Source organism: Hyperolius riggenbachi, chromosome 6 (genome assembly GCF_040937935.1).
Source record: "Hyperolius riggenbachi isolate aHypRig1 chromosome 6, aHypRig1.pri, whole genome shotgun sequence".
In the NCBI taxonomy this organism is placed as follows: domain Eukaryota; kingdom Metazoa; phylum Chordata; class Amphibia; order Anura; family Hyperoliidae; genus Hyperolius; species Hyperolius riggenbachi.
In genome coordinates, this window is record NC_090651.1 from 168,785,527 (window position 1) to 168,810,701 (window position 25,175).

General features: G+C 42.5%; 1 protein-coding gene across 1 annotated transcript in view; it reads left to right on the forward strand.

Annotated features, from left to right (window-relative positions):
• The window catches only part of SEC22B (SEC22 homolog B, vesicle trafficking protein), an 86,714-nt gene that overhangs the window by 11,859 nt on the left and 49,680 nt on the right, over window positions 1-25,175 (forward strand). The window contains exon 2 of the mRNA XM_068242673.1: window positions 24,788-24,897. Within this exon, the coding sequence (XP_068098774.1) occupies window positions 24,788-24,897 (110 nt within the window). The remainder of the gene's footprint in view (window positions 1-24,787; window positions 24,898-25,175) is intronic.

Consider the following 25,175-nt stretch of genomic DNA (forward strand, 5'->3'; position numbering starts at 1 on the left):
GGGTTTTTTTTTTATTAAAAACATGTTTGTCCACATTTTTCGTGCTGCATGTATACAGAAATTTTACTTTATTTGAAAAATGTCAGCACAGAAAGTTAAAAAAATCATTTTTTTTGCCAAAATTCATGTCTTTTTTTGATGAATATAATAAAAAGTAAAAAGCGCAGCAGCAATCAAATAGCACCAAGAGAAAGCTGTATTAGTGACAAGAAAAGGAGGTAAAATTCATTTAGGTGGTAGGTTGTATGAGCGAGCAATAAACCGTGAAAGCTGCAGTGGTCTGAATGGAAAAAAAGGGTCTGGTCCTTAACCCCCTTGGCGGTATGAAAAATACCGCCAGGGGGCAGCGCAGCAGTTTTTTTTTTTTTAATTTTTTTTTTTTTTTAAATCATGTAGCGAGCCGAGGGCTCGCTACATGATAGCCGCTGCTCAGCGGCATCCCCCCAGCCCCGCCGATCGCCTCCGGCGATAGGCGATCAGGAAATCCCGTTCAAAGAACGGGATTTCCTGGAGGGCTTCCCCCGTCGCCATGGCGACGGGGCGGAATGACGTCAGCGACGTCGGGACGTCATTGGGAGACCCGATCCACCCCTCGGCGCTGCCTGGCACTGATTGGCCAGGCAGCGCTCGGGGTCGGGGGGGGGGGCGCGCGCCGCACCGGATAGCGGCGATCGGGCGCGCGGCGGCGGCGATCGGGGTGCTGGCGCAGCTAGCAAAGTGCTAGCTGCGTCCAGCAAAAAAAAAATGAAGTAAATCGGCCCAGCAGGGCCTGAGCGGCACCCTCCGGCGGCTTACCCCGTGTCACACACGGGGTTACCGCCAAGGAGGTTAAAGGGGGTAAAGCCTATGGTCCTCAAGTGGTTAAAGAGACACTGAAGCGAAAAAAAAAATATGATATAATGAATTGGTTGTGTACTATGAATAATTACTAGAAGATTAGCAGCAAAGAAAATATCATACTTTTATTTTCAGGTATATAGTGTTTTTTCTAACATTGCATTATTCTATAATATGTGCATATTACACAACACTCAGCATTCAAAATGATTCTTTCAGAGCAGTCTCTGAAGTAATGACCTCTAGCAGAGAAAAAGTAAACCGTTTACTTACAGTTGAGATAATAAAAGTCAGATAACAGCCCTCTCCACGACTAAAGGTGGCCATACACTGGTCGATTTGCCATCAGATTCGACCAACAGATAGATCCCTCTCTGATCGAATCTGATCAGAGAGGGATCGTATGGCTACCTTTGCAGCAAACAGATTGTGAACCGTTCACAATCTGTTGTGGTGGTGCTGCTGCTGCCCCCGCCCCCCCCCCCCCCCCCCCCCCGCATACATTACCTGCTCCGCCGGCGCGACTCCAGTCTCCCGGTCACCGCTGCTCTGTCTGCGCTCTGGTCTCCAGGTTCGGCATGCCTCACTTCTTCTAGCCCAGCAGGAAGTTTAAACAGTAGAGGGCGCTCGGTCGTCGGGCACTCGAACGCCGCTAGCGATGCGCTCTTTACCCGCGGGCGATCGACGGTTATTTTCCGCACGGCGGGATCGGAAGAAATGGATCGAAATTCGGCGTGTAGCGTGAACGATTGGCAGCAGATTCGATCCCAGTGATCGAATCTGCTGTCGAAACAGGCGCAAATCGGGCCAGTGTATGGCCAGCTTAACTTAGTCGGAGAGCTTAATGGCTTGTTTGCATAGAGATAACAACTGGAGTTTCTTAACTCTTCCTGTACTGGAAACAATTAGACTGATGTATCTGATCTTAATGTTTTATTTCTTAGCTGTACTACACATACAAATCATAATATCATAATTTTTTTTCGCTTCAGTGTCTCTTTAAACTCTCTAGAGCTGAAGAAGGATCACATCCCAGACCTCCATCCAATGCTGTGTTTTTGGTTTTTTTCTCTAGAGGTCTTAATGCTGGGTACACACGTTTTTTCGTGCGATAGATGGATCAGATAGATAAAATTCGTCCGATATTGCATCCCGATCGTTTCCAGGCTCCATTTCTCATATCGGTGAATGGATAAAGATAAGAAAAAAGAATGAAGATGAGAGAATCGAGTGTGAAATCGTTCCCAAAAAACGATCGGGTGGCTAAATCGCACAAAAAAAGTAACGTGTGTACCCAGCATCAGGGTGGAAGAGACTCCTAATAGTCACATTATGCGACATCAGATTAAAAAATAATGCACCTGAAATGAGTTGTGCAATTTTTTATTTTTTTTGTTAATGTAAAGTTAATATCACATTTTAAACAAAGGATTGGCGTAAAATGTTTATCAGTCTTTCGATACTTTGGATTTAAAGCAAATATACCAGAGGATTACTGGCAAGGAGAGATATGTTCAGACGTGAGTGTATTTTGCAGTGAGGAATGGCTCCTTTAAATGCACATATGTAAAGTTGGTGTGTTGTTTTTTTTTTTTTTTTTTTTTTTTTCCCCTCTCTAAATGTTGAGTTTATAGATTTTCTGCCCCTAGACCAGGCATGAGCAAACTTGGCCTTCCAGTCTTACAGCCACAGTTATGACTCATAAAGGCAAATACATTGTGGGACTTGTAGTTCCCTAACAGCTGACGGGCCAAGTTTGCCCATGCCTGCCCTAGGCCAACTTCTTTATATATTTCCTTTGTGCAGATGCTCCCCATTTACAGTCACCCTTTCTATTTGCAACGCTCCTCTTCAGTATGAAGAAAACTCATTTCTACAACATCATTTAGCAATCTGTACTCCCAACATAACAACCTCAAACAGATTTCCAAGATAACCAGTGCCTTGCTAAAGAAAGGATTAAAGTGCTGGACTGACTAAGCATGTTTCCAACCCTAAACTCTATTGAGCATCTGTATTGCATCCTCAAATGAAGACCTTGTCTCTAACATCCACCAACTTCATCATGGAGGAGTGAAAGAGGATTCCAGTGGCAACCTGTGAAGCTCTAGTGAACCCAATGCGCACGAATGTTAAAGGGAACCTTAACTGAGAGCGATATGGATGTTTCCTTTTAAACAATACCAGTTGCTTGTCAGTCCTGCTGATCTCTGGCTGCAGTAGTGACTGAATCACACACCTGAATCAAGCATACAGCTAATCCAGTCTGACTTCAGTCAGTGCACCTAATCTGTATGCTTGTTGAGGGGCTGTGGCTAAAAGTATAATGCTGGGCATACACGGCTCGTTTTTGCCGCTCGATTCTCCCGTTCGATCGTTTCGCCGCTCGATTCTGCAGTCGATTCTCTTCATCTTCCACTCATTTTTCTTATTCGCTATCACAACTCGAGCAGTGAAACGATCGAGCGGGAGATCCAGGGCTGTGGAGTCGGGGCAATTATTGGGTACCTGGAGTCGGAGTCTGGAGAAAATGCACGGACTCTGACTCCTAATGAATTTAAACTAATTAAAATACAAAATATTGTAAAATGTTCTATTTCTCAGATAATAGTCATCATGAATAATTGATTATATACAGTAATAGCTGTGCTTAGTCCAAAAATGAAATAAACCATTCAAAAAATAGTTACTTGTGCTGCTTCAATAAAGCAGTTCCCGTATTTTTAAAGTCAGATATACATATCTGATTGTGACTGTACTGTATATATGATATGTACACAGAAAACACACACACACACACACACACACACTTATTTGACCCCTCACTGATTTTGTAAGTTTGTCCAATGACAAAGAAATGAAAAGTCTCAGAACAATATCATTTCAATGGTAGGTTTATTTTAACAGTGGCAGATAGCACATCAAAAGGAAAATCGAAAAAATAACCTTAACCTCCTTGCCGGTCTAAAAAATCCGGCAAGGAGGCAGCGCCGCACATTTTTTTAATTTTTTTTTTTTTTTAAATCATGTAGCGAGCCAAGGGCTCGCTACATGATAGCCGCTAAGCGCCGGCGATCAGAGTATGCAGGGAATCCCGTTGAGAACGGGATTCCCTGCAGGGCTTCCCCGGTCGCCATGGCGACGGGGCGGGATGACGTCACCGACGTCATGGACGTCGGGACGTCATAGGGAATCCCGATCCGCCCCTCAACGCTGCCTGGCACTGATTGGCCAGGCAGCGCAGGGCTCTGGGGCGGGGGGGAGCGGCGCGGCGGATCGGCGGTGAGCGGCGGCGATCGGAAGTTACAAGCAGCTAGCAAAGTGCTAGCTGCTTGTAACAAAAAAAAAATTATGCAAATCGGCCCAGCGGGGCCTGAGCTATCCTCCTGCGCAGGTTACCCCGAGCTGAGCTCGGGATAACCGGCAAGGAGGTTAAATAAAAGATAGCAACTTATTTGCATTTCATTGAGTGAAAAAAGTTTTTGAACCCTCTAACAATAAAAGACTTAATACTTAGTGGAAAAACCCTTGTTTGCAAGCACAGAGGTCAAACGTTTCTTGTAATTGATGACCAAGTTTGCACACATTTTAGGAGGAATGTTGGTCCACTCCTCTTTGCAGATCATCTCTAAATCCCTAATGTTTTGTGGCTGTCTCTGTGCAATTCTGAGCTTGAGCTCCCTCCATAGGTTTTCTATTGGATTAAGGTCCGGAGACTGACTAGGCCACTCCATGACCTTAAAGAGACTCCGTAACAAAAATTGCATCCTGTTTTTTATCATCCTACAAGTTCCAAAAGCTATTCTAATGTGTTCTAGCTCACTGCAGCACTTTGTACTATCACAGTCTCTGTAATAAATCAATGTATCTTTCCCTTGTCAGACTTGTCAGCCTGTGTCTGGAAGGCTGCCAAGTTCTTCAGTGTTGTGGTTCTGCTATGCACTCCCCCCTCAGGGGGGAAAGAAACACACAAATGATCTCTTGAGATTCAAAAGGAAGGGTGTATACAGCCTGCTTGTGTATGGATGTATTTTCTATGTGTGGACATACTGTACATCAACCTACTTCCTGTTTTGGTGGCCATTTTGTTTGTTTATAAACAAACTTTTAAAAACTGTTTTTAACCACTTTTAATGCGGCGGGGAGCGGCGAAATTGTGACAGAGGGTAATAGGAGATGTCCCCTAACGCACTGGTATGTTTACTTTTGTGCGATTTTAACAATACAGATTCTCTTTAATGTGCTTCTTCTTGAGCCACTCCTTTGTTGCCTTTGCTGTATGTTTTGGGTCATTGTCGTGCTGGAACACCCATCCACGACCCATTTTCAGTTTCCTGGCAGAGGAAAGGAGGTTGTCGTTCAGGATTTTACGATACATGGCTCCGTCCATTTTCCCGTTAATGCGATTAAGTTGTCCTGTGCCCTTAGCAGAAAAACACCCCCAAAGCAAAATGTTTCCACCCCCATGCTTGACGGTGGGGACGGTGTTTTGGGGGTCATAGGCAGCATTTTTCTTCCTCCAAACACAGCGAGTTGAGTTAATGCCAAAGAGCTCTATTTTGGTCTCATCAGACCACAGCACCTTCTCCCAGTCACTCACAGAATCATTCAGGTGTTCATTGGCAAACTTCAGACGGGCCTGCACACGTGCCTTCTTGAGCACTGCAGGATTTGCGAGCCCTTGCGAGCCCTGCAGGATTTTAATCCATTGCGGTGTAATGTGTTTCCAATGGTTTTCTTGGTGACTGGTCCCTGCTATGACTGGTCCCTGCTAATTTGAGGTCATTCACTAACTCCTCCCGTGTAGTTCTAGGATGCTTTTTCACCTTTCTCAGAACCATTGACACCCAACGAGGTGAGATATTGCGTGGAGCCCCAGAGCGAGGTCGATTGATGGTCATTTTGTGCTCCTTCCGTTTTCGAACAATCGCACCAACAGTTGTCACCTTCTCTCCCAGCTTCTTGCTGATGATTTTGTAGCCCATTCCAGCCTTGTGCAGGTCTACAATTTTGTCTCTGACATCCTTGGACAGCTCTTTGGTCTTTCCCATGTTGGAGAGTTTGGAGTCTGCTTGATTGATTCTGTGGACAGGTGTCTTTTATACAGGTGACTAGTTAAGACAGGTGTCCTTAATGAGGGTGACTAATTGAGTAGAAGTGTCTAACCACTCTGTGGGAGCCAGAACTCTTAATGGTTGGTAGGGGTTCAAAAACTTATTTCACTCAATGAAATGCAAATCAGTTGCTATCTTTTATTTAAGGTTATTTTTTCGATTTTCCTTTTGATGTGCTATCTGCCACTGTTAAAATAAACCTACCATTGAAGTGATACTGTTCTGAGACTTTTCATTTCTTTGTCATTGGACAAACTTACAAAATCAGTGAGGGGTCAAATAATTATTTATATATATATATATATATATATATATATATATATATATATATATATATATATATATATATATATATATATATATATATATATATATATATATATATATATATATATATATATATATATATTATTATTATTATTATTATTATTATTATTATTATTATTATTATTATTATTATTATTATTATTATTATTATTATTATTATTATTATTATTATTATTATTATTATTATTATTATTATTATTATTATTATTATTATTATTATTATTATTATTATTATTATTATTATTATTATTATTATTATTATTATTATTATTATTATTATTATTATTATTATTATTATTATTATTATTATTATTATTATTATTATTATTATTATTATTATTATTATTATTATTATTATTATTATTATTATTATTATTATTATTATTATTATTATTATATTTTTTTTTTTTTTTTTTTTTTTTATATATATATATTTCCAGGACGTCTCAGGACAGCAACCCTGAGACTTGTCTCCCTCCATTTCCAACTGGACAGGATACTAGTTAAAAGAATTAACATAATTGATTAGGCAGGCACCCTACATAAGGCAGCATTCCCTTACCCTCATCAGTTGTTTTCCTGTCCAGCAGGATGCTGGTTGTGTGGGGAGAGCTGGCCAACCATGATAGATTTCAGGAGCCGCAGCATACAAGTGTCCCCTATGTCAGCGCTGGTCAGGCGAGCCAGCGCGGGTGCTTGATGTCTGCATCGGCTTCTCCCCCAGTCTGTGTTACACGCCGGAGCGGCTTCCGCTGAAGGACGCGCGCAGAGGGATATGTGACTTCCCCATTACGTGACCAAGGAGGAAGTAGAATGCTTTCCATGGCTCGGCGTGCATCCCAGCGGACATCTCGCCGCATTTAGCCGCTGATTGAGCTAGTCTGCTCAGTAATGCGGTGGATTTCTAAGGTAAAGCAAACCTTTTCATTATGTTTGAGCGGAAACCTTCAGGTGACCTATTTAAGGGTTGTGCATCCTGGTCAGTCTTGTGTATGCTGACCATGGAAGCGTCCGCAGGCTCTTGCTCCCATAGTTCTGAGGAGTCAAGCTCCACTCCCTCTCTGGTATGTGTCTTCTGTTATAAGGCCTTTATACCGGCTATTATTTGAGGGTTATCAAGCACCCTCCCCTGGTTCCTCAGTTTTAACTTGGTTTCCATCCTGGAAACACCCAAGAGGAATAGATGCTGAGTTTATTTGGCCGGATGGATGTCCTCTTGGCAGCACTGCTCATGCATGAAATCCCTGGGCCACAAGCCATGGTCGGGAGACTGGTGCTGGTGGGGGAGTCCAATATAGGAGAACTAGACAGCATAAGAAATGGTACTGTTCCTGACGTTCTCCCCTATGCTGGAAAGATGGGATCACAGACCAGAGCTTCCAAGCTTGTTCCAGCAGCAGGGATATTCACTCATATAGTTCACATTAGAGTGTGATTTTTTCCCCCTGTGTGTTTTACCCTCTCTCTTGTTTCCTCTGTAATCTAGTGAGCTAATGGAAACTTGCAGGGCAATGATAGTTGCCAGGAGTCATTTGCTTCCCATTTGATTGGTCAGGCCTGCAGTAAACCTATGCTAGCTGTAGAGACCGACCAATCGTTGAAGGGATGTACACTCACATGGTTGATTTTAGAGTGATGTTTCCTTGGTATAAGTTTATACTTTCTCTTGTCCTCTGTGTCCATGCAATCTAGCAGTGGGTGCAAAGCAGGAGGTGAAGGTGAATTGTTGCCATTGCAGCAATAGGCTTCCCCAGGGTTATAATAAGATGATTTGTCAACCCTGAACTGCAGCGATGGGGATTGACAATCTATGGAAATTTTCAGGAAGTGAATCTCTGGGTAGTTTCAAGGAGTTCCTTGTTTCAAACTTGTTCAGATCTATTGTGCATTTGTTTCAGATCTGCATTGCATTTGTTTCAGAGCTGCATTGCATTTGTTTCAGAGCTGCATTGCATTTGTTTCAGAGCTGCATTGCATTTGTTTCAGATCTGCATTGCATTTGTTTCAGATCTGCATTGCATTTGTTTCAGAGCTGCATTGCATTTGTTTCAGAGCTGCATTGCATTTGTTTCAGAGCTGCATTGCATTTGTTTCAGAGCTGCATTGCATTTGTTTCAGAGCTGCATTGCATTGGTTTCAGATCTGTATTGCATTGGTTTCAGATCTGCATTGCATTTGTTCTGATCTGTATTGCTTTTGTTTCAGATCTGCATTACGTTGGTTCAGATCTGTATTGCATTTGTTTCAGATCTGCATTACTTTGGTTCAGATCTGCATTACTTTGGTTCAGATCTGCATTACTTTGGTTCAGATCTGCATTTAATTTGTTTCAGATCTGCATTACATTTGTTTCAGATCTGCATTACTTTTGTTTCAGATCTGCGTTGCATTTGTTCTGATCTGTATTGCTTTTGTTTCAGAGCTGCATTGCATTTGTTCTGATCTGTATTGCTTTTGTTTCAGATCTGCATAGCATTTGTTTTAGATCTGCATAGCATTGGTTTCAGATCTGCATTACTTTTGTTTCAGATCTGCATAGCATTTGTTTCAGATCTGCATTACTTTGGTTCAGATCTGCATTGCATTTGTTTCTGATCTGCATTGCATTGGTTTCTGATCTGCATTGCATTGGTTTCTGATCTGCATTGCATTGGTTTCTGATCTGCATTGCATTGGTTTCAGATCTGCATTGCATTTGTTTTGAATTGTGTTTGATTTGTCAAGCCTGCACTTAAACCTTTACTGGCTGTAGAGATTGACAATTTTTCAGTGAGATACACTCTTAGTATTTAGTGTAATTTCCCCTGTATGTTTTATCCCCTCTCTATATACGGGCAAAGGTGAATGTAAAGCAGAGGGTTTCAAGATTCTGGAATCTTAAGCAATGTGGACAGTAGATTTTTCCAGTATTAAAAGTAATTGTTGAATCTGCACAAAGGGTAGTGCTCAGTCGTGTGGCAGATTTATTCAGCAGGGAAATTCACTGCCCATATAAATCTATGGGTCTGTGCACAGTGCGGGGTTGTACCTGATCGCATTATTCTAAAAAGCGGCATGCAGATTTGTAAAAAGGCCATGTCTGGTCTCCAGTGCAGTTCACACTGTTGCGTTACTATGCATGCATTATAAGCTTATCCACTGTGATCCTAGCCTAGAGCTATCATAGCGGTGGGTGTTGTCTTCCACTTAAAGAGGAACTCCCAGTGAAAATTCTTCATTTTTACAATAATTATCTATAAATGTAGTCAGCTTTTGCCCATTTTAAAAGCTTCCCTCTCTTTTATTTACATTCTGACATTTATCAGATGGTGACGTTTTTACTGTTGGCAGGTGATGTAGATGGAAGTACATGCTGCTTGTTCTGGCAGTTGGAAACAGCTGTAAACCGCTATTTCCCACAATGCAACGAGTTTCACAGACCGGAAACTGCCAGGAAAATAGTCCTCAGTCTCCTGTGGGAGGGGCTTCACCACAATATTAGACATACAGAGCCCCCTGATGAGGATCCATTTGTGAAAAGGAATAGATTTCTCATGTAAAAGTGGGTATCAGCTACTGATTGGGATGAAGTTCAATTCTTGGTCACGGTTTCTCTTTAAAGGAGAAACTGTTAGGAAGCTGTTAAAACAGATTCCAAGAATGGCAAGTTGGATAAGACTAAGCCATAGGTTCTCAAAGTGGGTGCCGCGGCGCCCTAGTGCGCCGCGGGCAGTTTGCAGGGGTGCCGCGGCTGGGTGTCCTTGCGTGCTGGAATCACAGCTACGCCTGTGTCCCTTTGTGGAGCTGATTGTTTTTTTATGAATGGCCAGCGTAGCCACGTGTGTGAGAGTCTTGTGTGTGTGAGCTGTGCCGCCCCTCGCTCTCAGAGATCTCTGATTGGACGGCACGTCATCAGTCTGGGATGCTCCGGAGATCAGAGCCGCGCTGATCAAAGCAGAGACTCTTCACTCCCGGACTTCTGGCTATCGTCTGTCCCCAGCAAAGAGCGGCGCGCAGAGAACAGAAAAGTAAGGTTTCCTACTGCTTCCTGGTTGGGGAAGAGGGTCGGGGGGTTGGGTGTGCTGGGCTAGCATGTCTAAGATGCCCAAATATTTGTCTGATATTGCCTGGTTGGTGAAGGAGGTTTTGGTGATGCATGTTTACCTGGGGAGTGGGTTGGGGGAGGCCACGTGGGGGGGGGGGGGGGGGGGTAGAGTGGTATGCTGCCAGCCAGGTTGCATTTTGTGGGGGTTATGTGCTGCCAGCCAGATTACATTTTGTGGGGGTATCTGCCGCCAGCCAGATTGCATTTTGTGGGGGTTATGTGCCGCCAGCCAGATTGCATTTTGTGGGGGTTATGTGCCGCCAGCCAGATTGCATTTTGTGGGGGTTATGTGCCGCCAGCCAGATTGCATTTTGTGGGGGTTATGTGCCGCCAGCCAGATTGCATTTTGTGGGGGTTATGTGCCGCCAGCCAGATTGCATTTTGTGGGGGTTATGTGCCGCCAGCCAGATTGCATTTTGTGGGGGTTATGTGCCGCCAGCCAGATTGCATTTTGTGGGGGTATCTGCCGCCATTTAACTACTTGATGAATTATCATGAGGCATGTAACTACTTGATTATTTTATCTAAAATGTATCTGGTCAGACCTAATCTCTGTGAATAACACCGCTACTTATTTTGTGTTTTTTTTTTTTTTTTTTTTTTAAAGGGAACCTTAACCGGCGAGGGAAAAAAAAAATCACTTACCTGGGGGCTTTCCCAAGCCTCCTGCAGCCGTCCGGTGCCCGCGCCGGTCCTTCGGTGCCCTCCGGTCTCCCTCCGCCGCTAAGTTTCGTTTTCGGACGACTGCCAGTCGTCCTCGGGCCTCTTCCGCATTCCTCGTCGTAAACTGCAGTAAAGCGCGTCCGCATGACGCCAAACGTGTCATGTGCATGACGCCAAACGCGTCATGCGGACGCGCTTTACTGCAGTTTACGACTAGGAATGCGGAAGTGGCCCGAGGACGACTGGCAGTCGTCCGAAAACGAAACTTAGCGGCGGAGGGAGACCGGAGGGCACCGAAGGACCGGCGCGGGCACCGGACGGCTGCAGGAGGCTTGGCAAAGCCCCCAGGTAAGTGATTTTTTTTTCCCCCGCCGGTTAAGGTTCCCTTTAAGTCTGCCCATTATTATTATTTAGTATTTATACAGCGCCGACATATTACGCAGTGCTGTACAGTGTGTATATATATATATATATATATATATATATATATATATATATATATATATATATATATATATATATATATATATATATATATATATATATATATATATATATATATATATATATATATATATATATATATATATATATATATATATATATATATATATATATATATATATATATATATATATTGTCTTGTCACTAACTGTCCCTCAAAGGAGCTCACAATCTAATCCCTACCATTGGCATGGCCACGCCGATGTTCCAGTGCGTGGTGACACCCATTTATTTTTGCTGCGGCGCGCTGAACCTTCCTTGGTGGGCCCTTAGTGTCCCAGTCCGACCCTGCCAGCATGTGATGATATCGGGGGGGGGGGGGGGGGGGGGGGTAGGGAGTTGCTTGATGTTTGGCTCCATACATGGTGTTTACTTGGGGGGGGGGGAGCATTTGGGGTTGAGTCTGCTTGCTCTTTGGCCACACAAATTGGGCTTGATTCATCAAGCGGCGTCATATAGCATTACACGCGGTGCTTAAAGGGAAGATCCGCGCTGCCCAAAAAAACCAAACTGCACTTACCTGGGGCTTCTTCCAGCTCCTGGCAGTCGATCGGTGCCCTCGGCTTCCGGGTCGGCTTCCTGTGCGCTCCAGGGCGCGGGTCACGTGGGGTACGTGATGTCATCGGGTCTCTACTGCGCAGGCGCAGGAGTTCTGCGCCTGCGCAGTAGAGACCTGATGACGTCATGTACCCCACGTGACCCGCGCCCTGGAGCGCACAGGAAGCCGACCCGGAAGCCGAGGGCACCGATCGACTGCCAGGAGCTGGAAGAAGCCCCAGGTAAGTGCAGTTTTTTTTTTTTGGGCAGCGCGGATCTTCCCTTTAAACTTGCACACACTATGTTACCTGTGTGTTACCTGTAGGGCTGCTCTGAGGCCTCACACGCAGGCTCAGACAGGCCCGGCGGAAGCTCGGGTTTTTGCCTGGTAGGCCTCTTGCCCCTGGGGGCCCCAGTGCTGAAAAGGAGGGGGCACAGCGCAGGAAGGGGGGAAGTGGACACAGAGTGGCGGGGAGGGGGGGAAGCCTCCCCCCTCTTCCTCACCTAGGGCCCGCTCCTTCCACGCTCTCACCTAGGGCCCAGAATTGCAGCTAGCCAGCGGCAGCAGCGGGGAACAGCTTACCGAGAGATCGATAGCTCTGCGTGCCGCTGGTGGTCTGGTCTTCTGCACTGACACAATCCAATCACACTCTCACTGTACTTCCTGTGAGAGAGTGATTGGACAGTGCAGTGCAGAAGACCAGACCAGCAGCGGCACGCAAGATGGTATGATTCTCAGTAAGTGATTCCTGCTCGCTGCCGCTGCTGGGTGCAATTATAGAGGGGGGAGCGCGGAAGGGAGGGCCCTAGGTGAGGGGGTGGGGCTTCCCACCGCTCTGTGCCCACTGCCCCCCTTCCAGGCTGGGGGCACTTATAGACCTGCCTACCTAACTGGGGACGACACTTGTAGACCTGCCTACCTAAACTGGGGACATCTATAGACCTGCCTACCTAAACTGGGGACACGTATAGACCTGCCTACCTAAACTGGGAACACGTATAGACCTGCCTACCTAAACTGGGGACACCTATAGACCTGCCTACCTAAACTGGGAACACGTATAGACCTGCCTACCTAAACTGGGAACACGTATAGACCTGCCTACCTAAACTGGGGACACCTATAGACCTGCCTACCTAAACTGGGGACACCTATAGACCTGCCTACCTAAACTGGGAACACGTATAGACCTGCCTACCTAAACTGGGAACACGTATAGACCTGCCTACCTAAACTGGGGACACCTATAGACCTGCCTACCTAAACTGGGAACACGTATAGACCTGCCTACCTAAACTGGGGACACCTATAGACCTGGCTACCTAAACTGGGGACATCTATCGACCTGCCCGTCAGGCCCTCTCTTTTTTGGGAAATCTGCTGACCATCTGAATGCATTTTGTGGGGAAATATACTACACATGACCTCACTCCAGCGCTGTCACCAGCCATCCGGCCTGCACCTGCCAGAGAGCCTCCATCCGGCCTGCACCTGCCAGAGAGCCTCCATCCGGCCTGCACCTGCCAGAGAGCCTCCATCCGGCCTGCACCTGCCAGAGAGCCTCCATCCGGCCTGCACCTGCCAGAGAGCCTCCATCCGGCCTGCACCTGCCAGAGAGCCTCCATCCGGCCTGCACCTGCCAGAGAGCCTCCATCCGGCCTGCACCTGCCAGAGAGCCTCCATCCGGCCTGCACCTGCCAGACGGCCTCCATCAGGCCTGCACAAGCCAGAGGGCCTCCATCAGGCCTGCACAAGCCAGAGAGCCTCCATCAGGCCTGCACAAGCCAGAGAGCCTCCATCCGGCCTGCACCTGCCAGAGAGCCTCCATCCGGCCTGCACCTGCCAGAGAGCCTAGATCCGGCCTGCACCTGCCAGAGAGCCTCCATCCGGCCTGCACCTGCCAGAGAGCCTCCATCCGGCCTGCACCTGCCAGAGAGCCTCCATCAGGCCTGCACAAGCCAGAGGGCCTCCATCAGGCCTGCACAAGCCAGAGGGCCTCCATCAGGCCTGCACAAGCCAGAGGGCCTCCATCAGGCCTGCACAAGCCAGAGGGCCTCCATCAGGCCTGCACAAGCCAGAGGGCCTCCATCAGGCCTGCACAAGCCAGAGGGCCTCCATCAGGCCTGCACAAGCCAGAGGGCCTCCATCAGGCCTGCACAAGCCAGAGGGCCTCCATCAGGCCTGCACAAGCCAGAGGGCCTCCATCAGGCCTGCACAAGCCAGAGGGCCTCTATCTGGCCTGCACAAACCAGAGAGCCTCCATCAGGCCTGCACCAGCCAGTGAGTCTCCATCCGGCATGCACAAGCCAGAGGGCCTCCATCTGGCTTGCACAAGGTGGTCATGGGCTACTTGGAGAGGGAGTGTTTCCTCATTAAAGGAGGTAATTTCCTCAACATATTATTGATGCTACATGTGGCTTATAATATGTCTTCAAGTTCAATGTATACAATTTGGCAACATTTGATGTGTAATATGGCTACTATTGTTCATACCCAGACCCACAAGAATATTTTTGCTTATCCTTTTGCAGATTTCTCACGCATTGCAACGTCAAGACAAGAAGCACAATTATACAAAATCAAAAACTGTGCTTAAAAATGGAAAGGTTTTTGAACTTCAATAGGAAACACGGGAATGGAGACAAAGATTGTGAACCACAGACTAGTGGTGGCAAAGGTGTGAAGAGACGTAAATGTCGGAAATATGACGACTCCTATCTAAACTTTGGTTTTACTTCAGTGGAGATCCATCAAGAAGAGCGTCCGCAGTGTGTAATATGTCTCAAAGTTTTGGCTCCAGAGTGCATGATTCCTAGTAAACTAAAACGTCACTTGGAAACAAATCATCCTAATGTGGCTAATAAATCTCCTGATTTTTTTGCAAGAAGATTAAGTGACATACAAGAACAAAAGAAAACATTTTTGAAACAAGCCTCAATACCAAAAAATGCCTTGCTAGCCTCATACAAGGTAGCATATTTAGTGGCAAAGTGTAAAAAGCCCCACACCATTGCAGAGGATCTGATTTTACCAGCTGCTATGGAGATGGTCGCACTTATGGCTGGAGAATCTACAGGAAAACTGCTTTCCAAAATACCTTTATCCAACAGTACTGTTAGTCGGAGAATTGAATGCATGGCCGAAGATCTCAATGATCAAATTACTGAAAAAATGAAGGGAAAGGAATTTGGATTACAGCTTGATGAGGCAACTGACAGCCACAAAGATGCTCATTTGATCTGCTATGCAAGATTTATTGATGAAGACAAAATCATGGAAGACCTCCTGTTTTGTAAAAGTATTACGGCAGGTATAAAGGGACAAGACTTGTTCAATATTCTGGACACTTTTATGAGTGACAACAACCTGGACTGGACAAAGTGTGTTGGAGTTTGCACGGATGGAGGTCGTTCTATGTCTGGCTGTTATGGAGGCTTACAGGCACTTGTAAGAAATAAAGCTCCTGATGCACTCTGGACCCACTGTGTTATCCACAGAGAAGCACTTGCCTCAAAGCAACTCAGTCCTCCACTTAACCTAGTAATGGAAAATGTCTTAAAAGTTGTAAATTACATTAAAACTCGACCACAGAAAGCACGTTTTTTTAAAAAAATGTGTGAGGATATGGGATCTGAGCATACATCCTTATTGTACTACTGTAGCTCACGATGGCTCTCTCGTGGCAATGTACTGTCTCGTGTTTTTGAATTGCGTCAAGAACTCTACTCCTATCTTGAAGAAGAAGATCATGAGTGTGGCAGACACTTCTTAGATACAGGTTTCTTGGCAAAATTAGCATACTTGTGTGATGTCTTCCAAAAATTGAATGTTTTAAATCTCTCCCTACAGGGAAAGAACACACACATTCTGAAACTTTCTGAGAAGATATCAGCATTTAAAAAAAAATTAATACTTTGGAGGAGGAAATTAGAAGAAAATGATTGGAAGGACTGTTTCCCATTGATGCATGATTTCATTACATCCAATGACCTATCCTTGGACCATGAACTGAAATGTGTTTTTGAATACCACCTCACACAGCTCAGTTACTGGTTTGAAAAATACTTCCCAGAAGATTGTAATAAATATGCATGGGTCCAAGACCCATTTCGGAATGAGATTCCATCAGATTTTACTTCTGCCGAACAAGAAAGTTTCATTGAATTGTCCTGTGACATAAATTTAAAAGCCAAATTTTCTCACATGGACCTAACTGATTTTTGGATAACAATTGCTAATGAATATCCCCTACTGAGTGCGAAAGCCAAGCGCATTTTAATTCCATTTGCAACCTCATATCTATGCGAGGCTGGTTTTTCAGCAGTTGCTGTGATTAAGAGCAAGTATCGTTCAAAACTTGAAGTGGAAAAGGAAATGAGGCTGGCTGTATCAAATCTGATTCCAAGGTTTGAAAAGTTGTGCAGTGCCCAACAGGCTCATACTTCTCATTAGGTAAACTAAAGTGGTTTGTTAACATGTCTACCTCTCTGTCCGACACCCCTTGTTAACATTGTATGTTTTCTATTTATTGTCCAGTGCTGTGTAATAGTAATATGTCCGCACCTATAAATACAATAAATACAATAATTTTACCAAATCGAATTATGTGCAATTTTTATATGTATACTTTTCAAGCCACTGTAACTTATACTAGAACAAATACTAACTGGTGTTGTGTCATAACAGCATTTCGGTATTTGGTTTTGTCAAGGGGTGCCTTGAAAAAATTTCAAAGTCACCAAGGGTGCCCTCACCTGGAAAAGTTTGAGAACCACTGGACTAAGCTGTCAAACCTGATAAGCATGCAGTGTCTTCTGAAGCGGTGTCTAAATCTAGGAAATGTGCAGTGACCGTATGCCTGATTCTGCAGAACACCTGTGTCAATTATGCACTGAAAAGGTAGTGAAAGATGAATCCCCTACACAGCTTAAAGATTTGATGGGATGGTTGAGATCAGAGATGTCCTTTGCTATTAAAGAAATTGAAGAATCTGCTTTCATACTTTCTAATTCAGATGTTACACCGACATTTACCCCTTCTACTTCTGATGCACCTATTGCTGGTCCTTCTAAATCCTCCTAACAGATCTCCTCAAGAGGTAGAAAGTTGAGGTTGATTCAGATAAATTTGATGTCTAAAGGGAGAGTGGATATCTATTATTGGAAGAGTTACCACAGGGCGAAGTAGACGCATCTGAGGGTAAAGGCGTTAAGTCTCAGAAATTCGTTTTTCCACAGAATTTATGAATGAGTTATTTGAAGCTATGCATAGGGCTATGGGCATTACCAAGGAACAAAAGACCTATTACTATTGATCAAATGTACAAACGTTTATCTGACCTAAGATTGTATATAAATTCATAGATCTCGAGAGATCTTTTTACCATCTTTTTGCAGTAATTCATCAAATCGAAAGGAAGAAAGGTTGCACTGTCTAGGTGTTAAGAAGGTGTCTAATTGAATGAATATCTTCAGAGATCCAAGAATTGGAGGAAGTCCAATGCTTTGTTGGTTCTCTTTGCCGGAAAGCAGCCATCTAAAGAAACCTATTGCAAGATGGATCAGACAAGCTATTGCTTTATCTTACTTGCACCAGGGCAAGCAGTTATCAGGACTAGCGAAAGGTCATTCAACCAGAGTGGTTTCTACTTCCTGGGCAGAGAGAGCAGGGGCTACTATTAATAAATCTGTGAAGCTGCAACCTGGTCAAGCCACAATACCTTTGTTAAGCATTATAGACTTGATTTAACCTCTAACTCTGACTTATGTTTTGGTAGAAGAGTTTTGCAGGCTGTAATCCCTCCCTAATTATGTCTTGTTTATCATCTCAGGGTTGCTGTCCTGAGACGTCCTGGAAAGACAAAACTTACTTACGGTAAGGTCTTTTCCAGGAGTCGGAAGGACAGCACCCTTACTACCCACCCTGATGTATTGTTAATAAAAATTATTTGAAGCATCATTCTGTGTGGTCTTTTTTATTACTGATGAGGGTAAGGGAATGCTGCCTTATGTAGGGTGCCTGCCTAATCAATTATGTTAATTCTTTTAACTAGTATCCTGTCCAGTTGGAAATGGAGGGAGACAAGTCTCAGGGTTGCTGTTCTTCCGACTCCTGGAAAAGACCTTACCGTATGTATGTTTTGTATATATGTATATGTATATATAATATATTTTTATATATATATATATATATATATATATATATATATATATATTTTTTTTTTTATATTGTATATTTGTTAGTTGTATCTATGTTCCCCTTGTCGTCTTATTGTGCTTTGTAAAGCGCTGCGGAATATGTTGGCGCTATATAAATAAAAAATAATAATAATATATATTTTTATATATATATTTTTATATATATATATATATATATATATATATATATATATATATATATATATATATTTTTATATATATATATATATATATATATTTTTATATATATATATATATTTTTATATATATATATATATATATATATATATATATATTTTTATATATATATATATATATATATTTTTATATATATATATATATATTTTTATATATATATATATATATTTTATATATATATATATATATATTTTTATATATATATATATATATATATATTTTTATATATATATATATATATATATATATATATATATATATATATATATTTATATATATATATAATATTTTTTATATATATATATATATATATATATATATATATTTTTATATATATATATATATATATATATATTTATATATATATATATATATATATATATATATATATATATATATATTTATATATATATTTTTATATATATATATATTTTTATATATATATATATATATATATATTTTTATATATATATATATATATATATATATATATATATATATATATATATATATATATATATATATATATATATATATATATATATATATATTTTTATATATATATATATATATATATATATTTTTATATATATATATATATATATATATATATATATATTTTTATATATATATATATATATATTTTTTATATATATATCTATATCTATGCTGTAAGAATAAAGCCTGATCTGTAGCTGTGTCAATAATAGAGATGGTCAATAAGATGGAAATAATTCTGTGTTGTTGCTGGTTTATGCAAATGTATGCACTCCCTTTGCTCATGAAATCGAATAATTTGATATGTTGTTAAAATTTGGTTTGGTGACTACAAACTAAAGGGTACCTGAGACGGATTAAATGAAAAGTTTTATACATACCTGGGGCTTCCTCCAGCCACCTTCAGGCTAATCCAGTAGCTGTCCTCTTCAGTCACCTGGATCTTCTGCTATGAGTCCCGGTAATTCAGCCAGTCAGCGCAGTCCGGCCGAGTGCCGCTCCCACGGCCAGGAACATTCTGCACCTGTGCAATAGTGCTGCGCAGGTGTAGTACGCTCCCAGTGGCGGAGTGTGTGCATGCGCACTACGCCCGACTGGCTCAAGTACCTGGGCCCATAGATGAAGATCTAGGTGGTGGAGGAGAACAGCGAGGCACTGATTAGCCTGAAGGGGGCTGGAGGAAGCCCCATGTATGTATAAGACTTTAATTTAATCTGTCTCAGGTTTACTTTATTACACAGTAGTACTTTACTCTACATATGCGCACCCCACAGAGCTGCAGGGAATCCACTGAGAATGTTGTGCACATTGAACACAGAGGTGTTGTCTATCACCCATAAACCTGGTTCATATTGTACATGAAGAATGTGTAATAGAGGAAGAGTAGCCTCATTCTCCTGCAGAGTACCTGTACACAACACTCTTACATGTACCCACAGTTACATTGCCTAGGGCCTAATCCATGTTCAGATTGTGCATGAAGAATGTGTAATAGAGGAAGAATCCCCTCATTCCCCTGCAGAGTACCGGCACATCACTCTTACATGTACCCACAGTCACATTGCCTAGGGCCTGATAGATGTTCTTTGTTCCTGTCTGCTACAAGTACTCTTACCAAGGACTAGTTTTAGTCTATGACTAAAAGTATTAGAGTCAGAAGATCAGCCGGCTAGCCAAGTAACTGGTATTGTTTTAAAGGGAATAAATATGGCAGCCTCCTTATCCTTCTCACTGTTGTTTTTTAAAATTCCTAAGAGTTGGCAGTTAAGAGATGCATTTCATGTTACACACGTTCAATGAACAAAATTGTAATATGCAAATTAGAGGAGTCGGAGTCTGAGTCGGTGGAATTGTTACCTGAGGAGTCGGTGGATTTTTGTACCGACTCCACAGCCCTGGGGAGATCGGACATGTCGGAAATTATCTATCGAGCTATCTAAATGGCTCAAAAACGAATAGTGTATTCACAGCATTAGAGACACCGGATCAGCAGGATAGAGTCAGGCAACTGGTATTATTGTAAAAGGAAAAATCCATATCCTTCCCAGTTTAGGTTCTCTTTAAGGCAGAGCTGGAAAATAATGGTGGACGAACAGACTGCCCGAAACAGCGGAGCTGTCGCTGGTTGCTTGATCTCCTTGATTTTAATGATACTTTGATACTAATAAAAGAGCTTATTTATTGAAGACGGTGCTGACTCATTGGAACGGCTATTTGTGAAGATACCTGTAGTGCACAGGTGACTGGAGTGGAGAGCACGTCTCACTTTTTCCTCGGTCCACCATAGGTGCTTGCTACACATTGTTTGGATCGAACAAAATATTGACAATTGGGGCATAAATTTGACATTCTTTTTTTCGGGGTGTACGCACCTTTATTTACAGAAGTTTAGATTTTAATGGCTGTGTTGTTGTTTTAATGAGACAGAATGTATACTGTTATACAAATGATATAACACAATTTGCTCTGAAGTAGCGCGGGAACTAACATAAGATATACAGGTAGTCCCCGATTAACGAACAAGATGGGACTGTATTTATGCGCTTAAAGAGAATCTGTACTCTAAAATTTTTACAATAAAAAGCATACCATTCTCTTCATTATGTTCTCCTGGGCCCCTCTGTGCTGTTTCTGCCACTCCCTGCTGCAATCCTGGCTTTTAATTAACAGTTTTAGGCAGTGTTTACAAACAAGACTGGCTTCTAACCACAGTATCATAGGCTGAGAACTAGCTTACTGTGTGACTCATGCAGAGCTTGGAGTGGGTGTGTAAAGCTTCTGCCAATGACAAGCAGTGCTGCACATTACACACATTCCAGCCTCAGCCGCCGACAGAGGAAAGAAGATAAGATTTATTACAAAGACTGTGCAACTAGAAAAGGTTGCAGTAAGACAGACCACATTAGAACAGGTATAGGAACTTATAGGATAGAAGAAATAAGGCTCAAAATTTTGTTAGAGTCTCTTTAACCTGAATTTGTTCTTAAGTCGGAACTCTGTGTGCCATCTCAGTCCCCTGTACCTACCTCCAGTGTCCCCCTCTGTGTCACCTCTGCCTCCACTTTGACACTCTGCATTTCACATTATCCATGCAAACTTCCAGAGGGTCCAAGCTGGATCACAAGCATGGTTTAAGATGTGTATGCAGAACTTGGAACTCGCTATGTAGTATATTGTATTGCTGCAAAATGTAATTTTGCCACGTTGAGAGAAAACATTTTCTTAGAATTTTTTTAAAATTGACTTTTTTCAAAAACGATAAGAGGTCTCTTTTTTGTTGTTACTTGTTCCTATTTTGGGTTGTTCGGGTGCTTGAAGTCGGAGACTACCTGTAATAAAAATATTTACAAATGTCAGAGGTGTACTCACTTTTGTGAGCTACAGAATACTGTGAGATAGGAGAGCCATGTTATTCTATGAGAGCAGTAATATCTGGATTGATATCATTCAGTCCACACTATCCTAAGCTGTATTTTGACAGCTGCTGTTTTAGCATTAAAATATTGTGAGTCCTCCTTTTGGGCTCAGACACACTTAAAGCACTCTTCTGAGCACTTTTTGGCCATCAGAGCTTTCTGAGAGCTTTTCAAAAACCGCTCCCATTGACATAAAATTGCGATTGTGGAAAACGTGCACGATTTTGCAGCGATAAATAATTTATAAAGTAAGTCATTGGGAGCATTTTTTTTTTTTTTTTTTTTTTTTTTTAAGCTCTCAGAAAACTCTGGCTAAAATGTGCTCAGGAAAGCGCTTATAGTGTGCCTGAGCCCTTTCTATGTTAAAGCTGCTACAATACATCTTATCTCATGCAGAGGATTCTCTCACAGACTGCACCAATTTTGAAAACCCTACCTATCAAAGTTTGAAGTGGCTTAATAAAGCTGACATGCGTGTCATAAAAAACGAATGTCCGCAACTAAGAAAAATACAAAATTATTCCTTTATTAACATTACGAAACTCACTAAGACAATTTGCAAATTAAAAACGCATGGGATGGCCACCCCGCAACATATGCAAAGCACACCCCACTCACTGGTGCACCATACACACACATAGGGTACTAGGGGATCAGATGCTGTCCAGATTGGGACAAATGGTTGTTTGATGAGTAAGCTACTCTTCAGTCCTTTTTTGCACATAAACATTTCCACCAGTTGTCATAATGCTTAGAGTTAGAAGCCATTAGTGTTAGTAGCAGCAGCAGATCTGAGCGAGTGCACAACAGTGACAGTTAGCAGCAAACACAAGCCAAAATATCACCTCGGTCCCAGCCAAACAGCTAAACAGCGGGTGACAACCAGGATCTCCCTGTACATCACATCACATGTGTTAGTTCAGCTTTGCACAAAACATGTAGCAGACAGTTAGTAAGTCACACATAGGTGCATCTCACCCACTCCTTGGACAGTTCACAGTGTTGCTGGATCCAGCAAAGGGACAGAGAGCTGTTTAGCATATGGCATCCGATAGATCTCTCCCAGTGTGTATGTGCATCAACTCCGGGCACCGGAGAGTGCTAGGACCGGCCAGTTGGTAAGCCTATCCAGACGGGCCACCGAATGGGTGGCAGATGTCACAAACGTCACTGGATGCTGTGCTGCTGGGTGGCGGCCCATGGTGGAGAGCGGTTCCCTACCGCAGTATCGTTGGCTTCGTCAGGGGGGCGCACGATTTTACAGCGATAAGTAATTTCTAAAGTAATAGTCATTGGGAGCATTTTTTTTAAAAGCTCTCAGAAAGCTCTGATGTCTAAAAAGTGCTCAGAAAAGCGCTTATAGTGTGCCTGAGCCCTTTCTATGTTACAGCTGCTACAATACATCTCATCTCACGCAGAGGATTCTCTCACAGACTGCACCAATTTTGAAAACCCTACCTATCTCTTCCTGTTTTAGAAGGACCGTGCACCTTGCATATATTCAGCAGTGTTTCTCTGGAAGACATCTCAAGCTCACTCCAACCTGAATTATCGCAAATTTTCTGTTTTAGAAAAGCAAACTTTTGTTTTTCTTAAGAAGTCTGAAAGAGTTCTGCATGATTTCTAGAAATCTCCTAAGGCTTAGTTTCCATTTGTGCCTACAAGACGCAGTACTGGCACTCAGGGCTGGATTTACCATAAGGCACTGTAGGCACGTGCCTACAGGTGCCTCATGATGGAAAGGCGGCTCACTCTGCAACCCGAGCGCCTCCTTCCCTAGGCAGAGTCCTAATGAGTGTAAATAAGGGGTTACTCGCCCTGCTCTCAGCATTCCGCTGACGAGATCTCCATTCAGTGAGGGGCACCTCTTCCTACCTAATACTGAGGTTCCTCTAGCTACTTAATATTGAAGGTACTTCTGTCTAATAGTAAGAGGCACCTGTAGCTATCTGACAGGTAAAGCAATTAAGGGAGGACAGCCAGCACACTTGCGGTGCAATTTGGTAGAGGTTTGGAGATTCTTTGAGGCCGAAATCTAAGGTGCCAGGACATCTGTGCCTGTAGGCTCCTGTGAGGTAAATTCGGGCCTGCTGGCACTTGTAATGCTAGAACGCATCTGAATCCCTCTTGCTGCACCATGGAAATTTGCATGCATGCTGCTTAAAATGTGGAAGCTTGGAACTTTTTTGGTATATGTTAATAAAGTTTACTAACTTTGAATGGACCCTTCCCTTTTTTTTTTTTTTCATTTGTATAGATACCCTCACAGTTTTGGTACTATTGATAAAGCTGCCCAACAGCAACACGCGCGTGCTCTTTCTCGCCCATATGCAATTCACTTTTTCTCCTGCATTTTCTCCTAGGTGATATTTTCAAACTTGTCAATACAATACGTTTTAAACCACCAAAGAGCAAAATAAAAAAAATTCTAAGTAATTTTGATAGTACTTTTTCACCTACTTTTGGTACTTTTTTTCCATTGCAAAGTGCTAAAAGGTTAATCTAAAATGAAGACCAAAAATTATCTCCTAGGACAGCATTTCTCAAACTTGTCCTCATGACTCTCCAATGGTGCCAACCTCACATATGCACAGGTGGGCTAATTAGTGTCTCAGCTAGGTGAATTCCATGTAGCTGAGACACTAATTACCCCACCTGTGCATAGGTGAGGTAAAGCCTGCATCGTTGGGGAGTCCCAAAGACAGGTTTGAGAAACACTGTCCTAGGAGAAAACTCTGGTGAAAAAGTGAATTGCATATGTCTCATTCTTTCTTTCTCTTTTTCTCTCTGTGTAGTAGAACCAATACAACACAAAAAAGTATCCAGAATACTAGTTACATCTCATTTGTTAATTCACCTGCTATTTTTAAAGCATATTATTCTATTTAGTAAGTGTCCTGCTTATGTTTCAGTCAGGCAGAGATCTGCAACAGTATCAAAACCAAGCCAAGCAGCTTTTTCGAAAGCTCAATGAACAGTCCCCTACGCGATGTACTTTGGAGGCCGGAGCCATGGCATTTCAGTAAGTCCATTTAATGAGTAAATGTAACGCAAATGCCACACTACATATAAATCCCGGCTTGGGTAGCAGAGTATTGCTGGTATAATTAATTTCGGTGTGCACTCTATTTAGTGGGGTTTAGTTTCAAACTATTTTACCTAATTTTAAGGCAAAGTATGTAAATAGTTTTCTCCTCACATAACAGGTGCATTTATAAAAGTACGTGGTAATACAAATGCATTAAAAGACCACTGTTGCAAAAAATTAAAAAAATGTAAAATGCATGAAAACATATAAAC